Here is a 24,187-nt window from a genome sequence, read left to right as displayed (position 1 = left end):
TTTCTGCTCTTCTTATCTCTGTCTTCCACTTCTATCATAATCATCTCTACTGTATTCTTTCCATATATGACACCTTTCACGTTTATATCCTTCTTAGTCAGGAACATAACTCCACCCCCTTGCTTTTTCTCTCTGTTTCTAATCCAATAATTGTATGCATCATGTCCTACACTGTTGGGTGGTAGTGGGCCTTTTAATTTTGTTTCTACAATTCCCATTATGTCCGGTTCTTTTTCTTTCAAATAATCATTCAGCTCATTCAATCCCGTTATTAATCCATCTATATTTGTGTAAGACACTCTTAGTTTTCTGCCACTTCCATTGTGTTCTCTGTTTCCCTTATGTTTTTCTTTTGTATGTCGAACTTCCTTAGTTTCATGTTCACTACTCTCCAATAGAATCTCTCTTTCTCTGACTCCGTTCTGTTCTCGTTTTTTGCCTTAGCTTCCAGTCTTTTCTGCTTTTCTTCCTCTCTTTCCTCTTTATTCATTTCTCTTTTTATCCATATCTTTTTGTATTGTTCACTTGTTGCTAGTTTCCCTGTTTTGGATAAGATATTCTCTGCCGTTGTTTGTGACTTGAATTTAATCTTAATTGGTCTGGTCTTGTCTGTGCTATACTTTCTGAGTCTAAATTTCTCTTCGATTTGTTTAATAATTTCTGGTTCATCTTCCTGAACTGATTCTAGTAATTGGTTTACTTTTTCATTTTCCTCTTTGATTCTTGTGGTTCTATCTGTGTTGTGTTTCTCTTCCATTCCTAATATAATTATACATTTCTTCTTGTCTGCTAAATCTCTTACTATATTCTCCTTTTGTCTCATCACTTTAATAACTGAGTCTTCAGTATGTTCTTTCAATTGCTGTTTGACTATGTCAGTGAATGAAACCTTATTTCCTTCTTGGGTTTTCTTCCAATTTTTACTTTCTTTAGCTATCGTTTCTCTGTTTTCTTTACTATTCTTCTTCAATTCCTCATTCTCCACCTTTACATCTCTTAACTGTCTTTTTAGGTCTTCTATTTCATCAGTTAAGTTTTTATTCGCCTTTTCTAGTTCTTCCAATCTTTCAACCCTTTGTAAAATGGTGTTCATATGACCTAACCTACTCTCCAAGTCCTCGATCACCTTATCAACCTTCTTCTCTAGTCTTGTCAGTCGGGGGGGGTTTGTGTCCCCCCCACTCTCTTTAAATCCCTTGAAAATACTCTCATCACTTTCTACTGTATTGTTCCTATCTATACTTCTAATCTTTACATTCTTATTAGACATTCCGTCGTCCTCCAGCTCGTCTTGTGGTCGCTTGTTTACTTTTCGGCGGTCTGTTAGGACCAAGTCCTCTACTTCCTCATTACCTTCCATTTCCCCAGCAATCCCTCCCCTTCTCCTCTTTCCTTACTTTCCCACTACCCCACAAGCAATTTCCCCCCACCCTGTAAATACAAAAAGGCACTTCTCTTTGCGTTGGGATCCACAATCTGCACTTTTCTTCAGAACGTTCTTCAAGCCGTCCGTTCGTTGAAAGTGTGTGTTTGTGTGTGTGTGTGTGTGTGTGTGTGAGTTGAGGTTGTGTGTTACTTGTGTACGTTGCAGTTATAGTTGTATGTTACAGTTTTCATTGGCTGTTCAAACGGAAGTTGATCACGTGTGGAACTCGATGTGTTGCGCGTCGGAACACGTTGTATTCGCCAGTTTTTGATAGTTTTTGCAACTGAAAATGCACGTGAATGTTGAGTGGGATACCTCTGTGAAGTTTTTGTGTGTTTGAAAAACAACGATATGAATGTAATATTTGCTTCTCAGTTGATCAAGCGTTTGAAACAATCGAAATTTAAGATCAAACGAGTAGTATCTCCTCTCCATTATGGAACATACTATATTATAACATATTATAACATAGACGTGACAGTAGCCTTAAATCATATGACAGCTATGTGAATGACAGCATGTGAAGACAGCATTGTGTGAATTTTAGAATATTTGTAGGAATGAAATTATCCTATATACAATAAGAAACATATGAAGAAAAATACCCTATTCAGAAGAACTAAATTACTTAAATAGTTTGTCACCTATTTTCTAATATTTGCTATACTGCTTTGATCATTGCAACTTTGCTGATGATTGCATGATATATATATATATATATATATATATATATATATATATATATATATATATATATATATATATATATATATATATATGTATATATTATTGTTTTTGTTATTTTTTGAGTGCATGAACAGCACTCATACGTCCCCACCCCTCCAACACAACCTTCCCGTCCTCTCTCCCCATGTCCACTCTCCCTCCTCACTCCCCCATCAACGCGCCTCCACAATTCAAATTGGTCGGCTTGATTGGTCTAAACGGATGTTGGGCGGTTATGAGCCTATGATAAAAAAATGAGTGAGTTTTAACGGGAGAGAGGTACGTGTTGTTTTTTCGTTGCTACGAGGCCTGGTTGATTTTTTATTAGATTTTTCAATTATTTCTGTGTGCTTCATTCGACGAAAAAAGTTCAGTTGTCATTGTTTTTATGACTAGTGTTGGTTTTCTTTCTGCTCTGTTATTTTGTTATATTTGTGATTTTAATTACTATAAATAAATAGCATTCTGTATTTTCAACAGAATCTGTTGAGTCTGTGTACTGTTGGACACCATATTGGACATGGAGAAGTCAAGAAAGAGGCTTTACAGAAGGAAAGTTAAATGTTCTAAGTGTGGCAAGGAACTTGATGGAGATTATAAAACTGAACACTCGAAAAGAGTTCATGAGTATGATCAACAAGTAGAATTCCATCCTGTGATTGATCCAAAACAAAGAAAACTGTCATTTGGAGTTGCTACCAGCACAAAGTTGAGTGAAGCGATGCCAACAGAAGCCACTACTTCCATAGAAGACGTTTCAATAACTACTGGTGATGACAACAATGAAGAGATCCAAGATCAGGTTCCTGCAGAACCAGACATAGAGGTCCTGGTTACAAAAGCCAAGGATACAGGCGCTCCACCTGCCACTAATTCAGAAGGACCAGAGGAGAAACTAGTGGTGGCTGAGACCTTAGCTGAGACTGATATACAAACCGGTCCAAATCAGCCTCTCTTGGATACATACAACAGGAAACAACTGGGCAAGGAAAGTGGAACAAGAGATTCCAATCCTAACTTGTTTAAGAAGTATCCCTGGACCAGTTTTGACACTGCCACAAAATCAATCATCTGTTTCCCCTGTGAGAAGTTTTTGTTTGATTATAGTTTCACATTCAGCAATTGGAAGAAACCTGAGCGACTTGCAAAACATGCAAGTAGCAGAAACCACAGTATGGCAATGTCCAAATGGATTCAATCAAAAGTGCACCACAACCATGAGTCATCAGTGCTGACCCAACTTGACACTGCCCACCGTGACATGGTTGAGAAAAACAGAGCCTACCTCAAAGTTATCATTGAGTCTATCCTCTACACAGCACAGCAAAATATCCCACAGAGAGGTCATATTGAAGACAGGTCCAATATTGGGAAACAATCTGATGTAAATCGGGGGAATCTGATAGAGCTTCTGCATCTTCGGTGTAAGGATATCCCCTGGCTTGCTGCCAAACTAAACTCACAGCTGGAGGCCCATCATCAGTGGCTATCACCAGATGTCCAGAATGAAATTTTAAACATTACTTCTGACTTAGTACTGAATCATATATCCCAAGTAGTTAAAGAGGCTGGTAGGTTTAGCCTGATAGCAGACGAAACTTCGGATGTAGGCAACAAGGAACAAATTGCAATATGTTTGAGGTACATCTACAAGGCTCAGCCAACCGAGACTTTTGTTGGTTTTTACGAAGCACAATCCACCACGGGAGAGGCCCTCTTCAACATGATACTTGAAGTTTTAAAGAGCATGAAACTGCGGATTGAAGATGCGGTGGGTCAGTGCTACGATGGGGCATCAAACATGACAGGGAAAGAAAAGGGTGTGGCTGCAAGAGTACAAGAGGTAGCACCGAAAGCTCTGTATGTCCACTGCTATGGACACCTGCTGAACTTGGCCCTGCAGGATACTCTGCAAGAAAATGCAGTAATAAGGAATGCACTGGGAATCGTGCAGTCAATTCACCACTTTTTTAACTCTCCAAAACGAGAACATGTTCTCCGTTCTGTGCAGATACCAGCTGATTTCAATTCAGTACCATTCATCAAGTTGAAGTCTATCAGTGAGACACGCTGGGTCTGCAGGTGGGAGGCAGTAAAAGCCATTGAGCAACAGCCAGAGAGAATATTGCTTGCCCTTATACAGCTCTCAAACGACAAGGATGCAAAAACCTCTGTTGATGCTACAGGCCTTATAAAGGCCATGCTGGAATTCCAGTTTGTCCTGGGATTGCATATTTTGAAGGTTATTTTTTCAAATACAAATTCATTGGCAAGCTACCTGCAAGGTCATGAGGTTGATGTTATGGCTGCAAAAGCTACGTGTGAAGCAACCATCAAAACCCTCTCTAAATGTAGAGAAGAAGAAATGTTCTCCCTGATTTGGGAAAAAGCCCAAAAAACTGCAAAAAATATCAGTGAGATTGCACCAAACAAGGAGGTGAAGACATCAAAAAGACAGAAAAAGCCATCCATAAGGCTGCAAGCATTATTAGGAGAGACTCCTGAGGTGCAACCCATCTTGTTCACTGATATACAGAGAGGCAGAATTGAGGTGTATTACGATGCACTAGATAGAGTTCTTTCAGAAATGAAAGAGAGATTTGCAAGCAGGGACACTAATATCTTGACCTCATTATCTGACATAGTGGTGGGAAAAGCTACAGAGGAGAGTTTCAAGGCAGTGTCAGACTTCTACAGCATTGACGCAGACGTCCTGATGGGGGAAACTGCTATCTTCCACAATCTAGAAAGTGTTAACTTGAAAACAGCAAACCAGGTGGTAAACTATCTCTACTCAAACTCTCTGGATGAAACCTTGCCACACTTCACAGAGGTGGTAACAACACTGGCAGCCATACCTGCCACATCTTGCTCAGCCGAGAGGTCATTCTCATGCTTGAGAAGACTGAAAACTTACCTGAGATCCACCATGGGCCAGGAGAGGCTATCAGCATTAGGACTTCTTTGCATAGAAAGAAGTCATGTCAACCAAGTGGACATAAACACTATAATAGATATATTTGGTAGACGAAAGGGCAGAGACAGCATGTTTTTCTAAATTATTTTGAGATTGACTATACTGTATCAGGTGATTGTATAGTTTACCTAGATTTACTATAGTCTTTACGTCTGTATACATGGTTTCGTGTTCAACTTATTGGAAAGTTCCTAACATCATATATATTTTCACAAGCAATGTAGAACTATTATTTAATGACCTTTTTGTAGACATTTATAACTGCTTCCTATTTCACATTGTACTCAGTGAATATATATTTTATACATGCATGCTTAAGGTACTGAAACACAATATGACTCATAAAATCTTGTCTTCATTGAAGTTTCTTTTCTATAAAGAATAAATGGTTTTAGAGTGTTTTTTATACTTTCTATTAAAATTTTCCCCAAGTATTTTCATATTTAGCTCTATAGCATTTGTTAGATGGTTTCAACAGCACTGTATAATGGCAAATTATTTAGGTTCTGGGAGTATGAAAAATTCGGGCAGATTTTGTGTTGCCCCCCCAGGTAAGCTTCATCCCCTACGCCTATGCTCCACATATGTACTCACACCCATAACACAACCTTCTATATACAGGTTCCCCCCATTCTAACACATGCTTACCAATCTCTTCATTTACTCGAATAGCCACCCCTCTCTCTTCACTCCTGAGAACCTCCCTACTACACTCCCAAGCTGAAGCTCACCCCTCCCAACAACATTTTGAAACACTTAACAGTACACCAATCACAAACATAAACAATGCTGTGCACGCTTTTAATACAATCATACAAAATGCAGACAAGAGATACATCCCTAGAGGCAACAGAAAATCACACAACCCCAACTTCACACCAGAAATCCAAGGCCTCATCAGACAACGTGACACACTTAAACACGATACCCCCACACCTATCCCTCAAAACATAGCAGACCAAATACAAACACTAAACACTGTGATTGCCAATAAAATACATGAACAAAAAACACAAAATTGGCAAAACTTTATCAATACACTTGATCACAAAACAAACACCAGCAAATTGTACAAAACACTCAACAGCATCACACTATCCAACACTAACACTACACGCTCTCACGCAGCAATAATCACAACAACAGATAATCTACTCTCAAACAGACAACAAGCAAATGCACTCATACGTCATTTTGCACAGACGAGCCATCTTACATCTCACCCTGACGACCGACGCACCATTCGACGTAAGAAAGACTTCCCCACAGACTCAGACTATACACCCTTCATAGACAGTCAGACAAAACTCATAATGCATAATCTCAAGCACTCATCTGCCTGTGGCCCTGATAACATAAGCAACATCCACCTAAAACACATTGGACCACAAGGTATACACGCACTCACAAACATTGCAAACTACAGCTATTCACACAACACTATACCCGACATCTGGAAGCATGGTAAAATAATCACCATTCCAAAACCGAACAAAGACCCAACAATCCCAACATCGCACCGCCCAATCACACTTCTCTGCACCCCCTCTAAAGTCATTGAACGCCTAATACTTAAACTTGTCACACCATATATTCCCCTTGCTGACTCACAACACGGTTTTAGGCCACTACACTCCACAAACACTCTTCTGACAAACCTCACACAAAGAATTTTAGATGGCATCAATTCAGATAGGCCCCACCACAGAACACTTCTTATAACATTGGACATTAGTAAAGCTTTTGATGCTATCCCCCGCCACAACCTAACAAATAAAATATATAACACAGACATGCACAATAACACCAAAAGATGGCTGGCCAATTATCTGGCAGGTAGGAATGCTCATGTGTCATATAATGGCCAATCATCGCACATCAGAAACATTAAGAACGGAGTACCACAGGGCTCAGTTCTATCCCCCACACTCTTTAATCTATACAGGTAAACGTCGACTTACGATGGCCGCGACTTACGATTGTTCGACTTTACGATGACGACGACGACGATGACGATATGATAATTTAACACCTTCCATACGGTGCCGCACACGTAGGCGTCATGAGGAGCAAGTGGATTCGCGACGCTGCCATATCGGCGTCTTGATTATATTTATTGTAGTCGCCCCTGTGTTTTTACATTCTCTCAAATGTGCCCTAAATCCCATTCTCTGTGGTTTTCAAAATTCGCGGGTGAAAGAGAGAACGATCGATATAAGCGGTGACTATATTTTATGATGCGAGTATTATTACGTCACGTCGTACGGCTGGCATTGGCTGCTGCCCGCGAGATTTAAGTCCCGTACTGAAAATATATATTATAGTGTTTGAATATGGTAAAAAGGATAAAAATAATTAAATAAACTACTGTACATGTTTAATAGGCTATATTCAGTATATCTGGTGGTTAATATACAGGTAGGCTAGGTACAGTGACCACGGAACAGAGTGGGGATCGACTTACGATGAGATCGTCTTACGATGGCTCTATCGAAACCTAATGGAAGACCTAGAGCAGTACACGAGGAGAGAAGATATAATCATTAGTGGTTTAAAGATTGTGAAAACGTATTCGGAAGCTGTGAAAGGTGACTCCGACTATAGTGCAGATAACAGTGGTCAGAACATTGTAGAAAATCAAGTGATCCATTCTCTAAGTAACAAGGGAATACAGATCAGAGACACAGAGATATCAGCTTGCCATACACTGGGAAAAAGAAAACAGGACGGTACCCAAAATGTGATCGTGAGATTCGTTTCAAGAAAGTCGAAGGTGAACGTGCTGAAAAACGCCAAGAAATTGAAGGGGACGGGCGTCTACGTGAATGAACACCTGACAAAACGAACTGGAGAGATTGCCAAAACAGCACGCGACATGAGGAAACAAGGGAAGATCATCTCGACATGGACAAGAGACTGCAAGGTGTATATCAAGTGCAAGGATGAAAAAGTACATCAAGTAAGTAATCTTGAACAATTAGTTGAATTTCAATAGTTCACATTCCTTAATCTTCTAACACAAACATAACCATGAACACTACAACTAACACAAAAACTAAAACAAACATATCAAAAAACTGTTCTTCATGCCATACCCTTGTCCCTACCAATCACCTCAAATGTACATTATGCAAACATTTATATCATCTCATGTGTGCAAATATACCCGTAAATACTGCCAAAAATAACCCCAATATTTTCAATAATTGGTTCTGCCTAGACTGCTCAAAAACATTTCCCTATCATGCCATCTCAAACACAGAAATTAATATTTTGTTTTCCGCGCCAAATCTCGCATAAAAAAAAACCAGATGTATATACCGCCATTAAGAAGTATAAAGAAATAGACAAAATATCAGAAAAGGAATTTTCGATATTTAATCACAATAATACCCAAATTGACCCCGAATTAAATTTTTACTCAAAATTAACAAAAGACAGCGATTACTATAGTGATACACAATTTGACACGGTATTTCGTGATATTGATGGTTTCACACTAATTCACATCAATGCAAGGAGCCTAAACGCCAATTATCAGAAAATTGACTGTTATCTCAAGTTACTCAATAAAAGCTTTGACGTTATAGTGATAAGCGAAACATGGATTGACCCAGGATGTCTAGTAAACTTCTTACAAGACTATACTCCTTACAGTGCTAATAGACAGATCCAAAAAGGCGGCGGAGTCTCTATCTTCATAAAAAAATCAATTTCATGCAAACTAATAAATCAATCCACTAATTCGTATGAAAACCTATTTGATTGCGTAGCTGTTGAGATTTTCAGTAAAACTAAAAAGAATACCGTCATAACAAGTATTTACAGAAAGCCAGGCACAAACATCAATGAGTTCACAAATATGCTTGAAGAAATCATAACTCCATTTAGAAATAAAAATCTATATCTCTGTGGTGACTTCAACATAGATTTACTTAAGTATGAGACTCATGAACAAACAAGACACTTTACAGATATGATTTTCTCTTTAGGTATATATCCTTTGATAAATAAACCAACCCGAATAACAAATACAAGTGAAACATTGATAGATAACATTTTCACCAATATTGTAAACTCCGAGATTCATAGTGGTATCTTAATAAGTGATATAAGTGACCATCTACCGGTATTCACTATCAGTCCAAAAGAAATGCACTGCATAACAAAACCCAGAATTGTACTTAAACGTAAAATTGACGAAAAAGATATTGCAAAATTAAATCAATGCTTAAAAAAAGAAAATTGGGATCAGGTTTACGAGTCAGAAAATGCCAATCTATCATATAACGAATTTGTAAGCATTATCATGAGTAATGTAAACAAATGCTGCCCAGAGAGAGAAGTAGAAATAAAACCACGTAACGTAAACTCAAAACCATGGTTTACAAACGGTCTTAAGAACGCGTGTCGAAAGAAAAACCAACTTTACAAGAAATCAATTCAAAGCAAGTCCTTGACAGACGAAAACAAATACAAAGTGTACAAAAACAAACTTACAACAATTTTACGCAACTGTGAAAAAAAATACTATGACACACTGCTTGAAGGTTATAAAGGTAATATAAAAAAGACATGGGAAGTAATAAACAACTTAACTAGGCACAAAATTAATAACACCAATGAATTCATAGACATTATTAAAAAAGGAAAAACTAAAAAAGAAGTGGCAAACGAATTTAATGAATTTTTCTCCCATGTAGGACTTAACCTCGCGAAACAAATAAAGACAACACATCAAACTTACGAGACATTTTTGAAACACCGAATTAATTAGACCTTGGAATAAATAACACTATGTTTTTAAAACCCGTCACGGAAAACGAACTTATGAACACAGTAAAATCAATGCAGAACAAGAAATCACTCGATTGCACAGGAATCAATATGAACCTCATAAAACAAATTATGCCTATCATCAAAGATCATTTTCTGACAATATGCAATAAATCATTTGAACAAGGGATATTTCCAGATGCAATGAAAATAGCAAAAGTAATACCGATATTCAAATCAGCCGACAAATCAAGTTATAATAACTATAGACCAATTTCACTATTACCACAGTTTTCCAAAATTCTTGAAAAGTTATTCACAATTTGCCTTGACTCATTTCTTAAAAAATGACGTCATTTACCATAGTCAATATGGATTTCAACGAAATCATTCAACGTCTACAGCAGTAATGGAATTAATTGAAGAGATAACTAACAATATAGAACAAAAGAAAAAGACAGCCGGCATATTTATTGATCTTAAAAAGGCATTTGACACAGTAAATCATGAAATCCTAATTCGAAAGCCCGAATACTATGGGCTAAGAGGTAAAGTTAATGACTGGTTAAAAAGTTATCTAAAAAACAGGAAACAATATGTGGCCATTGAGGAAGAAAGATCACACATTCTACCAGTTACATGCGGAGTACCTCAAGGTTCAGTTCTAGGACCCAAACTATTCTTACTATACATTAATGACATTACAAATGTATCCAACCTTATGAAATTTATACTGTTCGCCGACGATACCACCATTCTATGCTCCGATACAAATTCCGACAAACTGATCAAGACAATTAATGAAGGATTATGTCAACTATCCAACTGGTTTTCAGCCAATAAGTTATCCTTAAACGTATCAAACACTAACGACCTGCTTTTCTACAAAAATAATGAACGTACTAAGCCGATCAAAATAAACAACCACATTATTGAAAAAGCGTCCGTCAGTAACTTCCTAGGCGTGTATTTAGACGATCAACTTAATTGGAAACATCATATAAATCACGTGATAAATAAGATATCCAAAACTTTAGGAATTATGCATAAAATGAGAAATATTCTCAATGAAAATACCCTACGTACCATTTATTGTAGTCTACTACTACCATACTTAAACTATTGTTCAGAAATTTGGGGTAATACTTATCAAACTAATCTTCAACGCATAATTACCTCTCAAAAAAGGGCACTGCGTATAATCTGCAATGTAGGTCGTTTGGAACATACAAATAATTTATTTAAAAAACTAAATCTACTCAAATTCAATGACTTAATAAAGTACAAAACTGCTATTGTTATGCACCAAATCTACAATAAACACATGAATCAAAACATATTGAAATTTTACTCAACTTACGAAACTCGCTATGCGACTAGGCAAACAAACGACTTCTTTAAAACTCAATACAGAACAACCAAAAAAAGCCAATGCTTATCTATTATAGGTGTTAACACATGGAATAAACTGGAAAAGGATTTACCTAAGACAAAATGTTTATCATCATTCAAACGATACTTAAAAAAGTCTTTAATCTATAAGTATTAGTATATTGAACACTTCAGGTCCATTTCATGGTTGTATTCATGGAGAAACTGCCCAAGTCTGCCGCTCTTTTTTTTTTTTTCTATTCCAGCAGGTCACGGTGACCCAGATCTGCGCATTAAGCAATTATCGTCCCGTCAACAATCGACCTGACCTCTCACCTCTCACCTGACCCCCACAAGTTGCGATGCTCGCTCGTGCCCCCGATTTCTACGTGAGGTCGGAGTTAGCGGACGTCGTGACGCATGCCATTGTGTGTGTGTGTATATGTGTATGCATGTATGTGTGTATGTCGTGGACGGCTCGTCCGCGGGACTGGGAGGTGGGACAGCTCGTCCACAGGAATATGGACATCTCGTCCAATGACTTTTTTTTTTAAGAATAATAAACATAATTTGCAGAACAATTAAACTTTATTTACATATTTATATATACAGAATACAGGTGTGATTATTTCTTTTTTATCATAGTTGGAGCTATTCTAGGGTGTTAAAATAAGCATGTCCATAACATTTATAAACACATCTATTACTTACCAGAATATATCATCTAAAGCAAATTTTAATGAAATAACATGAAATATCATTAAAAAAAGGTAATAAAATAATTGTCTAAAAGTTTTTTGAAATCTTGTCCGTGGACGAGTCGACCACCCATGGTGGTGTCTGTGGACGGGTTGTCCTGCTTTGCAGTTTTGTGGACGGGGTGTCCGTGGACGAGTTGTCCTACGATCGTGTATATATGTGTGTAGATGTGTATGTACCATACTACCATGTAACAAAAATAAATAAATTAAAATAATTTTTTCCTTAAGGGAGAGCAACTCCCCATAAGCTTTGCTTCTCGCTCTCCCTTTTCAACTACCAATTTTATAAAAAAAAAAATGTATATATGTATGTCTAATTGTATTTAATATTGTTGAATAAACCTATAATAAATAATAATAATAATAATGCCATCGTAAGTCGACGTTTACCTGTACATGCATGACTTACCCACGCCAGACACCTCAGAAATACAAATCTCTTCCTACGCAGACGACATAACAATCACATGCACACATCGTAACACAGACAAAGCTGCAGAAATAATCCAGCCTTACCTTGACACACTCAACACATGGTTCATCACAAACAGACTCAAAATAGCTCCAACCAAATCTACAGCAACACTTCTCACCAACTGGACAAAAGAACACAAATACATACCTCATCTCTACATCAACAACACTCTAATACCACACACAAACACACCGAAAATTCTTGGTGTAACATACGATACATCCATGTCTTTCAAACAACACCTCACAAACATAAAAAACAAATGCACACCTAGACTTAACGCACTTAAGTCAATCACTGGAACAACATTTGGACAAAACAAAGAAACTAATATAACAATATACAAACAATGCATACGCTCAGTGATGAATTATGCGAGTCCTGCATGGGCTCCTAATCTCAGTGAGACACACCACAACACCCTTCAAATCATACAAAACAAAGCCCTAAAAACAATTACAGGCTGCACAAATACATCACCTACAGACCATTTACACCATGAAACAAAAGTCCTCAAAGTCAAGGACCACCTCGACATGAGAGGCACACAAACACTTGCTGCAGCCACCACAAACACATCACACCCGCTACACTACATAGCAGAACACCCACACACACCAAGAAACATTAAAACTACACCCAAAGACCTTTATTACGCACAGATACTCTCTTCTCTTCCTCCACAACCACCAAATACCAGCCTCCGGAAACATATTCATAATCATATCACTCACCGCTCCATTAACACACTGAAAGACAACACACTGCTGCATGCCAGACCCCCTGATATCCACCCTTCTGAATCCTCTCTCCCACGAAAGGACAGAGTCCACTTGGCCAGACTGCGATGCGGTCACCACCCAGCACTTCTAAGCTACCAGAAGAGGCTGGACGACCGTGTTGTGAACAGCTGCCCAGGATGTAACACTTCACCCCATACCATACAACACATAATGGAAGACTGCATTATACACAATCATGCACACAAACAACACAACATACACTCTATAAAGGATTTGTGGGAAAACCCAGTTTCGGCTGTGGCCTTCCTTGGGGAGACGGGACTGCTCGGACAGACAGTCTAGGGAACGACAACAACAACAACAACCTTGTTTCACTCAATGCCACCACATCCATCTTTCTTCTCACAAACATACTGCCTATCTCTTCCCTTTTACTCTCATCTGTATCACATCCACACACATTAAAAAGACCCAAACTTTAGGATTCTGGTTGGAAAACTCCTCTGAGACCCTCTTATGCCTTTGCTTTTTTTTTAGGAAGATCCCCTTTGGGGCTACAGGGAGAAGGATGCCTAGTCATATCCCTGTCCCATTTTTGTCGCCTTTTATGACTCAAGTGCAAATGCTTTGTGGCAGTATTCTTTTCCCCACCACAGGGTTTGGCAAAATGAGATAATGAATATTCAGAAAAGTGGTACAGGACAGTAACAAGAGTGGGGGAACAGCATATCTGAGGGACAGTTGTAGTATAATAAAGTATTATCATTTCTCTATGAATAGAGATTTCCTCTGGTCTATAAGGGTGCCCCATATAGAACCTAAAGTATCAGCTGTATTCTACTGAGCAGCTTTTAATCCCACAATAGTATGCAGCCAATACCCCAATACCCTAGAAAATAACCACCAATAAAAAATACATTGCAATTTTGTGAAAGTTGTAAGCAGTGGGTGCATATGTCATAGATAGTGAAGTAAGGATTTCACACAGGGCTTTTGAATCATGAAGCCTGAGTTGTTTGGAACTCAAAAATCCACTGTACATGAGAGTGGGAGACTGAAAAAGAGATGGGCCATTTAGTGAGAAAGGGAAAGAAGGTAGGAGGTGCCTGGAGAGTGACCTGGGGAAATAAAAAGGTGTTGGTGGAAGCAATAGAAGGAATGTATGGAGGAATAACAGTGCCAACTGATACATGACAGTGAGACCTGAGGCATGAATGCAAGAGAGAAACATCATATGGAAGCAGTGGAAATGAGTTGATTGAGGGCTATGTTCAGAGCTGTGCAATATAGTGAGGGTTGATCAGATCTATGAAAAGACTGGGGTAGAGATGGGATTAGGAGGAAGAGTAGAACAGGACAACCTGAGTTGCTATACTCACATAAGACTGGATGGAAGTAACTAACATGCTCAAAGGTCAAATGAATTGGTGGTGCTGGGAGTGAGAGCATGGTCAGGATATTAAACAAACAAAAATGTGTATGACTGGAATGAGTTGGAGAAAATTGTATAGAGTATGGCATCAACTCACTCCATGAGAAGGGTGCACTAGGGATGAATTAATGAAAAGAAGATATATTAAGAGGCACCTAGGAATACAATCAAACAAATATACAAAAGTTCTACAAAGACAAATGATTCTCATACCAACCTTTGGAACAAGTGGGACCCATGAATCCCGGAGCACAGACACATTTTCCAGAAGAGGGGTGACATTGCCCACCATTCTGACAGTCTGGACACCAGTTAGCACAGTTTGGTCCCCAGCGCTGATCCGGGCAGTCTGCCATGGGGAAAAATTGATAGTAACATTAATACAATTGATAGAAATACATGGATACACCAAATGGTCTTTTCCTCTCATCAAGTGGATTGCCCAGCCAAGACATACATTCACCTTTCAACTATCCCACATCCAACACCCATGTGCTGTCCTGTTTATCTTAGCTCCTTGTGGATGAAGGCTCTTCCATGTGCCCTGCCCACTGCCTGGGTCAAAAGCAATGAAGCAAGGCACAGCACTTCCACAGCAGGATCTGACAACCAGAGGTGGTTTACTTCCACTGCTTCACTGCATGGTGTCCCTCCATATACTTCATTCACAAATGAAGTATATGGAGTAGACAGAGAGAAATCCATTCAAAACATGCAATTTTCTCATCCATTTACAAATACTCTCCATCCACCCTATTTGTTGTCTTCTCTCTTCCCTACTCAACAGATATTCCTCTTGCATCCAATGCCCATTTCACCTTGTCCACCCACCTCATTCTTGGTCTTCCCATCAAGTTCCCTCCATCCATTTCTCCTTTACACAACCATTATGCTAGTCATTTTTCATTCATTCCATCTTCCCATATACCCAAACCATCCTAGTATTCTTTGATCAGTCCTATTTGTCAGCCCTTTTCAACCCTGTTTGACAACTCTTTCCATCCCCACTCTCCCACCTCACCTTAAATTTTTTTTCGCTTTTGTCCATCCTTGTTACCCCACCATATTTCTTAGACATTTAATCTCAAACACATTAAGGTTCTGCTCTGCTTCCTTCAAATTCAAAATCTCTGCTCCATATAATGCCATGGGTACAATCAAACCCTAGTGCAGTTTTCTCCTTGTACTCATCCTCAGATACTTGTTTCTCTTGACACTCTTCATTCTCCATTGGTATTTCCTTGTTTCCCTTTCTCCATAATTCACCTCTACTCCATTCCTCTTACATGTAGCCCCAAATACTTAAACTTTTCCATTTCTTTGAGCCTTTTGCTTTTTAAACTCACTTCCAACCATCTCCATCATCACCCATCTCCATCATCTCATAACCTTTTGCCCATATTTATTTTCAGCTTTCACCATTCATGTACCCTCCCAAATTTTGCCACCAATTGTTTCAGTTTATCCACTGATTCGGCTACAAGCCCAGTGCTATCCATAAACTACAACTTGCTCACCTCGTACTACCCACCACTCTCACTCACTAAATCCAAACCCCTACCTAGCACCCTCATATTTACCTTTTTCATCCCCTTATCCATATACACATTAAATTACCATGGTGGTATTAGTGCTTGACACTAGCACAGCCCTACCTTCATCTCAAACCACTCATTCTCTCCATTCAATATCCTCACAAAACTTCTAGTACAAAAAACTTTTGATTGCCCTCAACAGCCTTTCCCTTATCTCATTAACTTGAGTCAACTTTTCATCTACATTTTCTGGCAGCTGAAAGTGGGCAGAGCTTAGTGACATATCAGTTTTAAGGACTATCCTCTACCTTCCACCACTGTTTGGTTCACACCAGTGAGCTGAAAGCTTTCAAAGAGGAAGTGTAGTGTTTGGTAACCCCCACTGGGTAAGCTTGTTGTCATGGTTGTCCGAGACCACATGGTTTGTTATTAGTTTATTGCCTGACTATACGGTCCTATTAAAGATAAGTTAAGGACCTAGTGACTTTAATCTATACACCCTCATTCAACCTCTAGACAATATCAGGAAGGTTATTCTTCATTTGTCTCTCTTCCATCCCCCTTTTTCATTCCTGAACCCACTTTAAGACCTTTTAACTTTAACTATAGTGTTCAGAATGGTAGAACTAAGCTTTGAACAGAAGAGAGGACTTGTTCCTTGGCCATGTTAGAATTCTGTGATACAAGTAGTAACTTTCATTACTACTAATTGTCTAACCCTAGTAGTAAGTCTGTTCATACAATAGAATAATTATCTTAAAATTAAATGACTTGCACCTGAACTCAGTGCTGGCTAAAACTTGTCTTCCTAGTATTATTCTATCTCTAGGGCTATTGATTCATCTACTTAGTACCAAATTGACTACTTACAACAGGTTCATAGTACAATACCTTACCCATATAGTAGGCCTGAGCTCTTACTACATCTAACCCTAGGGAACAACTTGGGTTGGTTGTGATTTGGAGCTTCACTGTTCCTTGTGGTGTCAATTGCATCTTTCAATGCCAGGTGAGTAACAAGGCTTATTCTTTCAAAAGGGGCATGAAACTGGAACTTGGGTTCCAACATTATGAGTTTTTGAAACCCAAGTATTTAACACAAAAATCATTTACATCAAATATGAGAAGTATGGTGGGGGTTACTAGGCTAGATAGAGTGAGAAATGAGGAGGTGAGGAGGAGAACAGGGGTGAAAAAGGATTTGGGAGATAGGGTTGATGAAAGAATATTAGGATGGTTTGGACACATGGAAAGAATGAGTGAAGAAAGACTAGTAAAAGAGGTATGGAAGGCAGATGTGGAGGGAGTGAACATGAGGGGACGTCCTAGGATGAGGTGGATGGATGGGGTGAAGGGGGCTTTGGGGAAGAGGGGAATGTCTGTTGAGGAAGGAAGGGAGAGGACGGAAGACAGAGGTGAGTGGAGAATGGTTGTATATGGATGATGTTGTGACTGCATGAGGAGGAATGGGCGGGGGGGTGGGGGGTGGGGTAGTATGTGTGAGTAAATTTTGACGCAGCCCGAAGGGATTTCTCCCCGTCCTCTCCTTATATGCAAAGGGGGACGGAGAGGGGGGGTCGCCGATTAAATGAAGCGGCCTTGCTGTGGATGTACTGTGTCTTGCGACACTGCTTCTAACCCAGGGCGGTGGGCAGGGTGCAGGGATGACCCGTCATCCAGGAGGTGCTCAGATGAGAGGAAGGGTGGGAGGGGTGTGGAGTGTATTGAGGGATGAAATGGGTGGGAGTGTTTTTATGCCTTTCCCTTTTTGGCTACCTCCCTTGGAAGGGGGAAAAAGCCTTGGTATATGTATGTATGTATGTATGTATATATCATTCATCTCATAATATTAACACAAGTGATTTATCTTCATGTACAAAGATAGGAGATAGGGTGGATGAAAGAATATTAGGATGGTTTGGACACATGGAAAGAATGAGTGAAGAAAGACTAGTAAAAGAGGTATGGAAGGCAGATGTGGAGGGAGTGAACATGAGGGGACGTCCTAGGATGAGGTGGATGGATGGGGTGAAGGGGGCTTTGGGGAAGAGGGGAATGTCTGTTGAGGAAGGAAGGGAGAGGACAGAAGACAGAGGTGAGTGGAGAATAGTTGTATATGGATGATGTTGTGATTGCATGAGGAGGAATGGGCGGGGGTGGGGGGGGGGTAGTATGTGTGAGTAAATTTTGACGCAGCCCGAAGGGATTTCTCCCCGTCCTCTCCTTATATGAGAGGGGGGAGTCGCCGATTAAATGAAGCGGCCTTGCTGTGGATGTGCTGTGTCTTGCGACACTGCTTCTGACCCAGGGCGGTGGGCAGGGTCCAGGGATGACCCGTCATCCAGGAGGTGCTCAGATGAGAGGGAGGGTGGGAGGGGTGTGGAGTGTATTTAGGGATGAGATGGGTGGGAGTGTTTTTATGCCTTTCCCTTTTTGGCTACCTCCCTTGGAAAGGGGAAAAAGCCTTGGTATATGTATGTATGTACAAAGATAAATAGATCCAGTCATGCAACATCATAAATGATTAAAGAACGATAATATGTATTCCCAGAACCACCACTATTGGTGGGAAATTCAAACCCAAATCATACACAGTTAAGTCACAAGAGTAACATCATTAAAGGTATCTCATAAAGCAGTTTACAACCTTAAGTATACAGCAACTGGCTACCATACAGTGGAAATCCAGCTCCGGAGATATAATGAAGACTTCCTCAAGGATGTTACATGTTTAGTTTGCAAACTGCCTGTCAAGACACCTTTACTGCTGCCAATAGTATCATAGATTTTCCATCTTCTAACATGGCCAAATAATGTCTCTTCTGTTGAAAGCTTAGTTCTAGCCATAATGAAAACTCTAAGGAAAATGATAAAGTCTTAAAGGAGGTTCAAGATTGAAACAGTGGGCTAAAAAAGAGACAAATGAGGAATAACCTTCCTTTCTGATAGCCCAATGCTTACTCATATGAACCAGATGGTGAGATAGAGGACTGAGGCTGGCCCTGGAAGCTGACATGGTGCTAAGTCCTGCCCGCTTAAAGCTGCCAGAAAATGTAAATGAAAAGTTATGTAAACTTTTTTATTGCACAAAAATTGGCTGCTGTATGAGCAACACATTCCATAATGCCTCTTTTCAAACCCTGTGATATGCCTTTTCTATATCAATGAAAGTCCAAACGACGACCTCACCCTAAGCCAAAAACTTTTCATATAACTCAATAAACATTTTGTCTATGCACCCTCTTCCTTTCATACACCCACACTGCTCTTCCCCAATTACTCCCTATGGTTTCCTGTGGGCTCCTAGTGATAAATTTTCAAAGGAACAATTCTTACTATTAATATATTCATAAGCATATGAATGAGTAAATATATAGATAATGTAATTAAATAAATAAACAAATGAACAACTCATATTCTTTAGATAAGAAATAAGGTTTATGCAGTGAATTATTTCACTTACCTCTGACCATTATTTCGAAATATATCCCTTGCTTTTTGTAAGAATCCTCACTGCTCCCAGCAATGTAGATCCCATCATTCCCAATTTCAAGGGATGTGAAAGTTTTGTTTAGTGGAATTATATGTATTCCTTTGCGGCTTTCAGGCAATTGCATAACAGTGAGGTTTGTGATTTTATCATTCTGAGGAACTGGATGGATATCTAAAGTAAGTGAACTCCCAACACTGCCAGTGTATGTTGCACCTATGGAAGTATACTGTGCTGCAAGAAAGAATATCACAGATTTAGCAAGATGCTTCTGGAACTATATTAATGTTAGATCATAAAAGGGTAAAGGGAGAGCAATGCAATGTATTCCATAGATGTCTGGCACCTGCATTTCAAAACTAAGGATTGTACATACATATACCCAAGGCTTTTTTCCCCCTTATAAGGGAGGTAACCAAAAAGGAAAAGGCACAAAAATTACTCCTATCAATTCCATCCCTAACATACTCCACTCCCCTCCACCCTCTTATCTTAGCACCTCCTGGATGACAGGTCATCCCTGTATCTCGCCCACTACCCTGGGTCAGAAGCAGCGTCACAAGACACAGCACATCCACAGCAAGGCCGCTTCATTAAATCAGCAACCACCCCTCTCCGTCCCCTCAGGCAGAAAAGGAGAAGATGGGGAGAAATCCCTTCGGGCTGCATCAATTTATTTCTCACACATACTTCCTCACCCCCCCCCCATCCCCTACCCACTCCACCTCATACATCACAACATCATCCATACACAACCATTCTCCATTCACCCCTATCTTCTGTCCTCTCCTGTCCCTCCTCAACAGACATTTCCCTCTTTCCCAATACCCCTTTTACCCCATCCATCCATCTCATCCTTGGTTGACCCCCTCATGTTCACTTCCTCCACCTCTGCCTTCCACACCTCTTTTACTAGTCTTTCTTCACTCATTCTTTCCATGTGTCCAAACCATCCTAATACTCTTTCATCAACCCTATCTCCCAACTCCTTTTCTACCCCTGTTGTCCTCCTCACCTCATTCTCACTCTATCCAGCCTAGTAACCCCTATCATACTTCTCAGGCACCTCATCTCAAACCAAGGAATATATCATGCAATTATCTTGGTAGACATTTTCCACATCTATACACATCCAAAGAACCAATTACTAGAGTTTTGACTAAAATCTTTCTCCATGATCCTCATTAGCTTTGACATTTCATTAGAGAAAAATGCAGAGAAAGGAATTCCTATTCCTCGCACACTGTCCCAATTAGTTGTCCTCTATGACACAGTGGTCCCCACATAAAGTGAAAGATTAACCAAATCAAAAGAATACAAAGAGCAGTAACAAGAAATGGTTCCCATCCTTCTACATAAATCATGTAAGATATTAGAAGCACTAGACCTGCCAATGTTAAGGGGTCAAAGAGAAAGAGGGAATCTGATTATAGCATTCTGAGAACCAAAGGGGATAGACAAAGGGAACTGAGAAAATTCCTTAATCTGGTACCAGTTGTCTGAAAGATAAATAAATAGAGGTGCGTAAACTCATGGAATACCCTAGAGAAGGATATAACATAAACTGAAACCATAAATAAATTTAAAATGGGGTACGATAATTGGAGATAAAAAGAAAGGGCCTCAATGCAATAAAAGAAGTACACCAGCAGCATCATACTACTTGACCACCTACAATCTACCTGCATCACACAATACATACATGTAACATGTTCATGCTCAGATCACAAAACAAGCACTTCAATACCAACCACCAAACTCCCTACTTCATTAAACCCTTTAACTACTTTCAGTACAAGTCAAATTCTTTCAATGTTGGCTGCCATATGTACAATGCATCACACTTCTCTTATTATAAAATATAAAGTCATTGCTGTATTTCTTGTTCTCTTTTACTCTGAGCAATGATAAACACAGACAACTTGATTAAACCAGTTCACAGAATCCAGGGATAACTTGTGTACAACTACAAAAAATATATACAGGGTGTTCAGGATACATACATATACCAAGGCTTTTTTCCCCTTTACGTGGGAGGTAGCCAAAAATCAAAGGCATAGAAATCATTCCCACCCATTCCATCCCCTACATACTCCATTCCCCTCCACCCTTGGGATAAATTTGATCATTTTTTTTTTTTTTTTTAATCTTCTGTCATTTCAAAACCATTTGAAGGATTTAATAGTGGTAAAGTGCAACAAATAGTTGATTCCATGTACTATTGGTGGATGTGAGAGCTAGAGAGCATGGACAACTGGAAAGCACCAGAATATTGGAAGAGAGTGACCAGCATCATGATGATTTGCACCAGATTAAAAAAAAACAGAAATCTTAGCTGCAGCTCAGTGCTCCTTGAATACTGTGAAGGTCGTGAGATGTAAGCTGGAAAATGGCAACAGAGAAATGGAAGCAGTGGCTAGCAGGAAGGATCATAACAGGTGTTCTGACTCTGGCCGCATAACGAATTTCATCAAGAAGCTGCAAAAAAAGGTGCAGCAAGATCGAGGCAAGGCAATGCGGACCTTGGTGAGAGAGATGGGCATCAGAGTGACAACTATGAAGAAAGTGCTGAATGAGGATCTTCGCTACTCCTCATACAAGAGGTGCAAGGACCAACTACTCACCACCAAAGCCCATGAGAACCGTCTTATGAAAGCCAAGAAACTCCTCAACAAGATCAAACACCCAGTTGAGCCGGGAATGCTCTGGTTCTTCTCAGATGAGAACTTCTGCCAAGACCAGTTGCACAATATGCAGAACAACAGGTGACTAGCCTGCCGAGTTGTGCTGCCCCAAATCTTTGAGGACGGACTCACTCACTTCAGACATATTGAGTTGTTGTCCACTGTTGCCAAGCACTGGGTGGAGAGGGTGGTTGTGGGAAGACCATAAGAGTGGCAACAGGACTCAGCTCTGTATCATACCTCCAGGAAAACCCAGTGGCTGTCTGAGAACTACGACTTCACCAGTCCCAACATCTGGCCCCCCAACTTACCTGATTGCAACCCCATGGACTATTATGTGTAGGGTGCAGTTGAAAAAGAAACCAATTGTACTGCCTGCAACACCAAGGATGAGCTGATTGCTGGGATCAAACTGGTGTTCAGGCATCTCTCGAAAGACACCATGAAGGTCATGTGCTACAGGTTAACCCCCACCATACGGTGCCGCACACGTAGGTGTCATGAGGAGCAAGTGGATTCGCGATGCTGCCATATCGGCGTCTTGATTATATTTATTGTAGTCGCCCCTGCATTTTTACATTCTCCCTAAAATGTCCTTAATCCCATTCTCTATGGTTTCCAAAATCCACGGGTGAAAGAGAGAACGATCGATATAAGCGGTGACTATATTTTATGATGCGAGTATTATTACGACACGTCGTACGGCTGGCATTGGCTGCTGCCCGCGAGATTTAAGTCCCAGGGTGAAGTGGTTAAGGTCCTGCCTGGAGGCTGTGGTGGAGGCTCAGGGCAGCTTATTTGAATGAGCTGTATTTGGCAAAAGATCCTCTAAGAGATGCACTTTGAATTTTGAGAATACATCATTTTTTTTGCCAAGATATGACATTTTACTTTCCTTTCCAAAAAAGTGTCAAATCTATCCCAAACATCATGTATTTAATCAAGACACCGATGCTGATATCCTTATGTACCTGCTCACACCTAATGACACCTATGTAGGTGTCATTGCACCAAAGTGGTTAAGACATTAGCCCCACTGAAAAATCATTCACAAGAGAATGAAAGATCACACTGGCACAACTATATTCAGGTCACCACCCAGCACTAAAACAATGCCAACATAGTACAGGCCTGGCCAAAGAAACAAACTGTCCCAGATGCAACCATCATGCAGAAGAAACAGAACATCTCGGATTACACTACCCCATCCTAGCCATATCTAGACAAAAACACAATATTTCTTCCTGCGTAACTTTTGAACCAATTCAGTGACTGTTGCCAGTTACCTAGGAATTGTGGGTCTCCTGCAAGAGATCTGGAGCAATTGATTGATCATAATTAGTTTTGAATTTGTTTTTGGTTTTAGCTTGGGCTATATCAACTACTAAGCTATTCAAGGATTTGATGTATTTATATGAAAAAATTTTGCTTTGTTCCTCTTTTTTATATCCTTAATATTTTTTATCTTTTTATCTATTCCAATGACATCATTTTCTCCTGTCACAAACCAAGAGATCACTGTCAGCTTTATCTACTCTTTTTAATCCTAAAGTCTAAGAGGAATGATATTTTGATATACAATTGCAATGTCTTGACAACAACACAGTAGATGATTTCCCCATACTTCCAGATGCCAGATTGTGCTGTGAATAGCTGTAGTTTGTAATGTTGGTTAGTGTATGTATGCCATGTAAGGTGTTTTAGGTGGATGTTACTTATGTTGTCAGGACCATAGGCAGATAAGTGTTTGAGGTTATGGATTATATGCTTTGTCTGGCTGTCTATGAGGGG

At 39.6% G+C, this 24,187-nt stretch overlaps 2 protein-coding genes across 7 annotated transcripts in view; one reads left to right on the top strand and one right to left on the bottom strand.

Annotated features, from left to right (window-relative positions):
- The window catches only part of LOC143040605 (uncharacterized), a 535,837-nt gene that overhangs the window by 340,932 nt on the left and 170,718 nt on the right, over window positions 1-24,187 (bottom strand). For 4 of the 5 annotated variants that reach the window (XM_076211732.1, XM_076211736.1, XM_076211734.1 and 1 more), the window contains exons 9-10: window positions 19,686-19,946; window positions 14,905-15,036 (exon numbers count right to left, since the gene is read on the bottom strand). In XM_076211732.1, coding sequence (XP_076067847.1) covers window positions 14,905-15,036; window positions 19,686-19,946 — 393 coding nt within the window. The remainder of the gene's footprint in view (window positions 1-14,904; window positions 15,037-19,685; window positions 19,947-24,187) is intronic. The other variant, XM_076211735.1, reaches the window with a different exon arrangement.
- LOC143040611 (uncharacterized) lies at window positions 7,630-12,030 on the top strand. 2 transcript variants are annotated; one of them, XM_076211755.1, is made up of 2 exons: window positions 7,630-8,088; window positions 11,546-12,030. In XM_076211755.1, exons 1-2 carry the CDS (start codon window positions 7,630-7,632, stop codon window positions 11,621-11,623), a joined length of 537 nt encoding a protein of 178 aa, XP_076067870.1. In that variant the 3' UTR covers window positions 11,624-12,030. The 2 variants fall into 2 exon arrangements, with proteins under 2 accessions (XP_076067870.1, XP_076067869.1); XM_076211754.1 differs by having other exon boundaries at window positions 11,543-12,030.

This window comes from Oratosquilla oratoria, chromosome 29 (genome assembly GCF_046742065.1).
Source record: "Oratosquilla oratoria isolate Oo_2021 chromosome 29, ASM4674206v1, whole genome shotgun sequence".
NCBI classification, from domain to species: Eukaryota; Metazoa; Arthropoda; class Malacostraca; order Stomatopoda; family Squillidae; genus Oratosquilla; species Oratosquilla oratoria.
The sequence above is the reverse complement of the archived record's forward strand: the minus strand, read 5'-3'. Positions and strand labels throughout refer to the sequence as shown.

What these genes read in the sequence shown, in the direction of transcription:
- LOC143040611 (XM_076211754.1), top strand. Translation starts at nt 7,630, where the DNA reads ATGGAAGACCTAGAGCAGTACACGAGGAGAGAAGATATAATCATTAGT. An exon ending in AGGATGAAAAAGTACATCAA is followed by an intron (nt 8,089 to 11,542) that starts GTAAGTAATCTT and finishes TTTCTATTCCAG; the next exon opens with CAGGTCACGGTGACCCAGAT.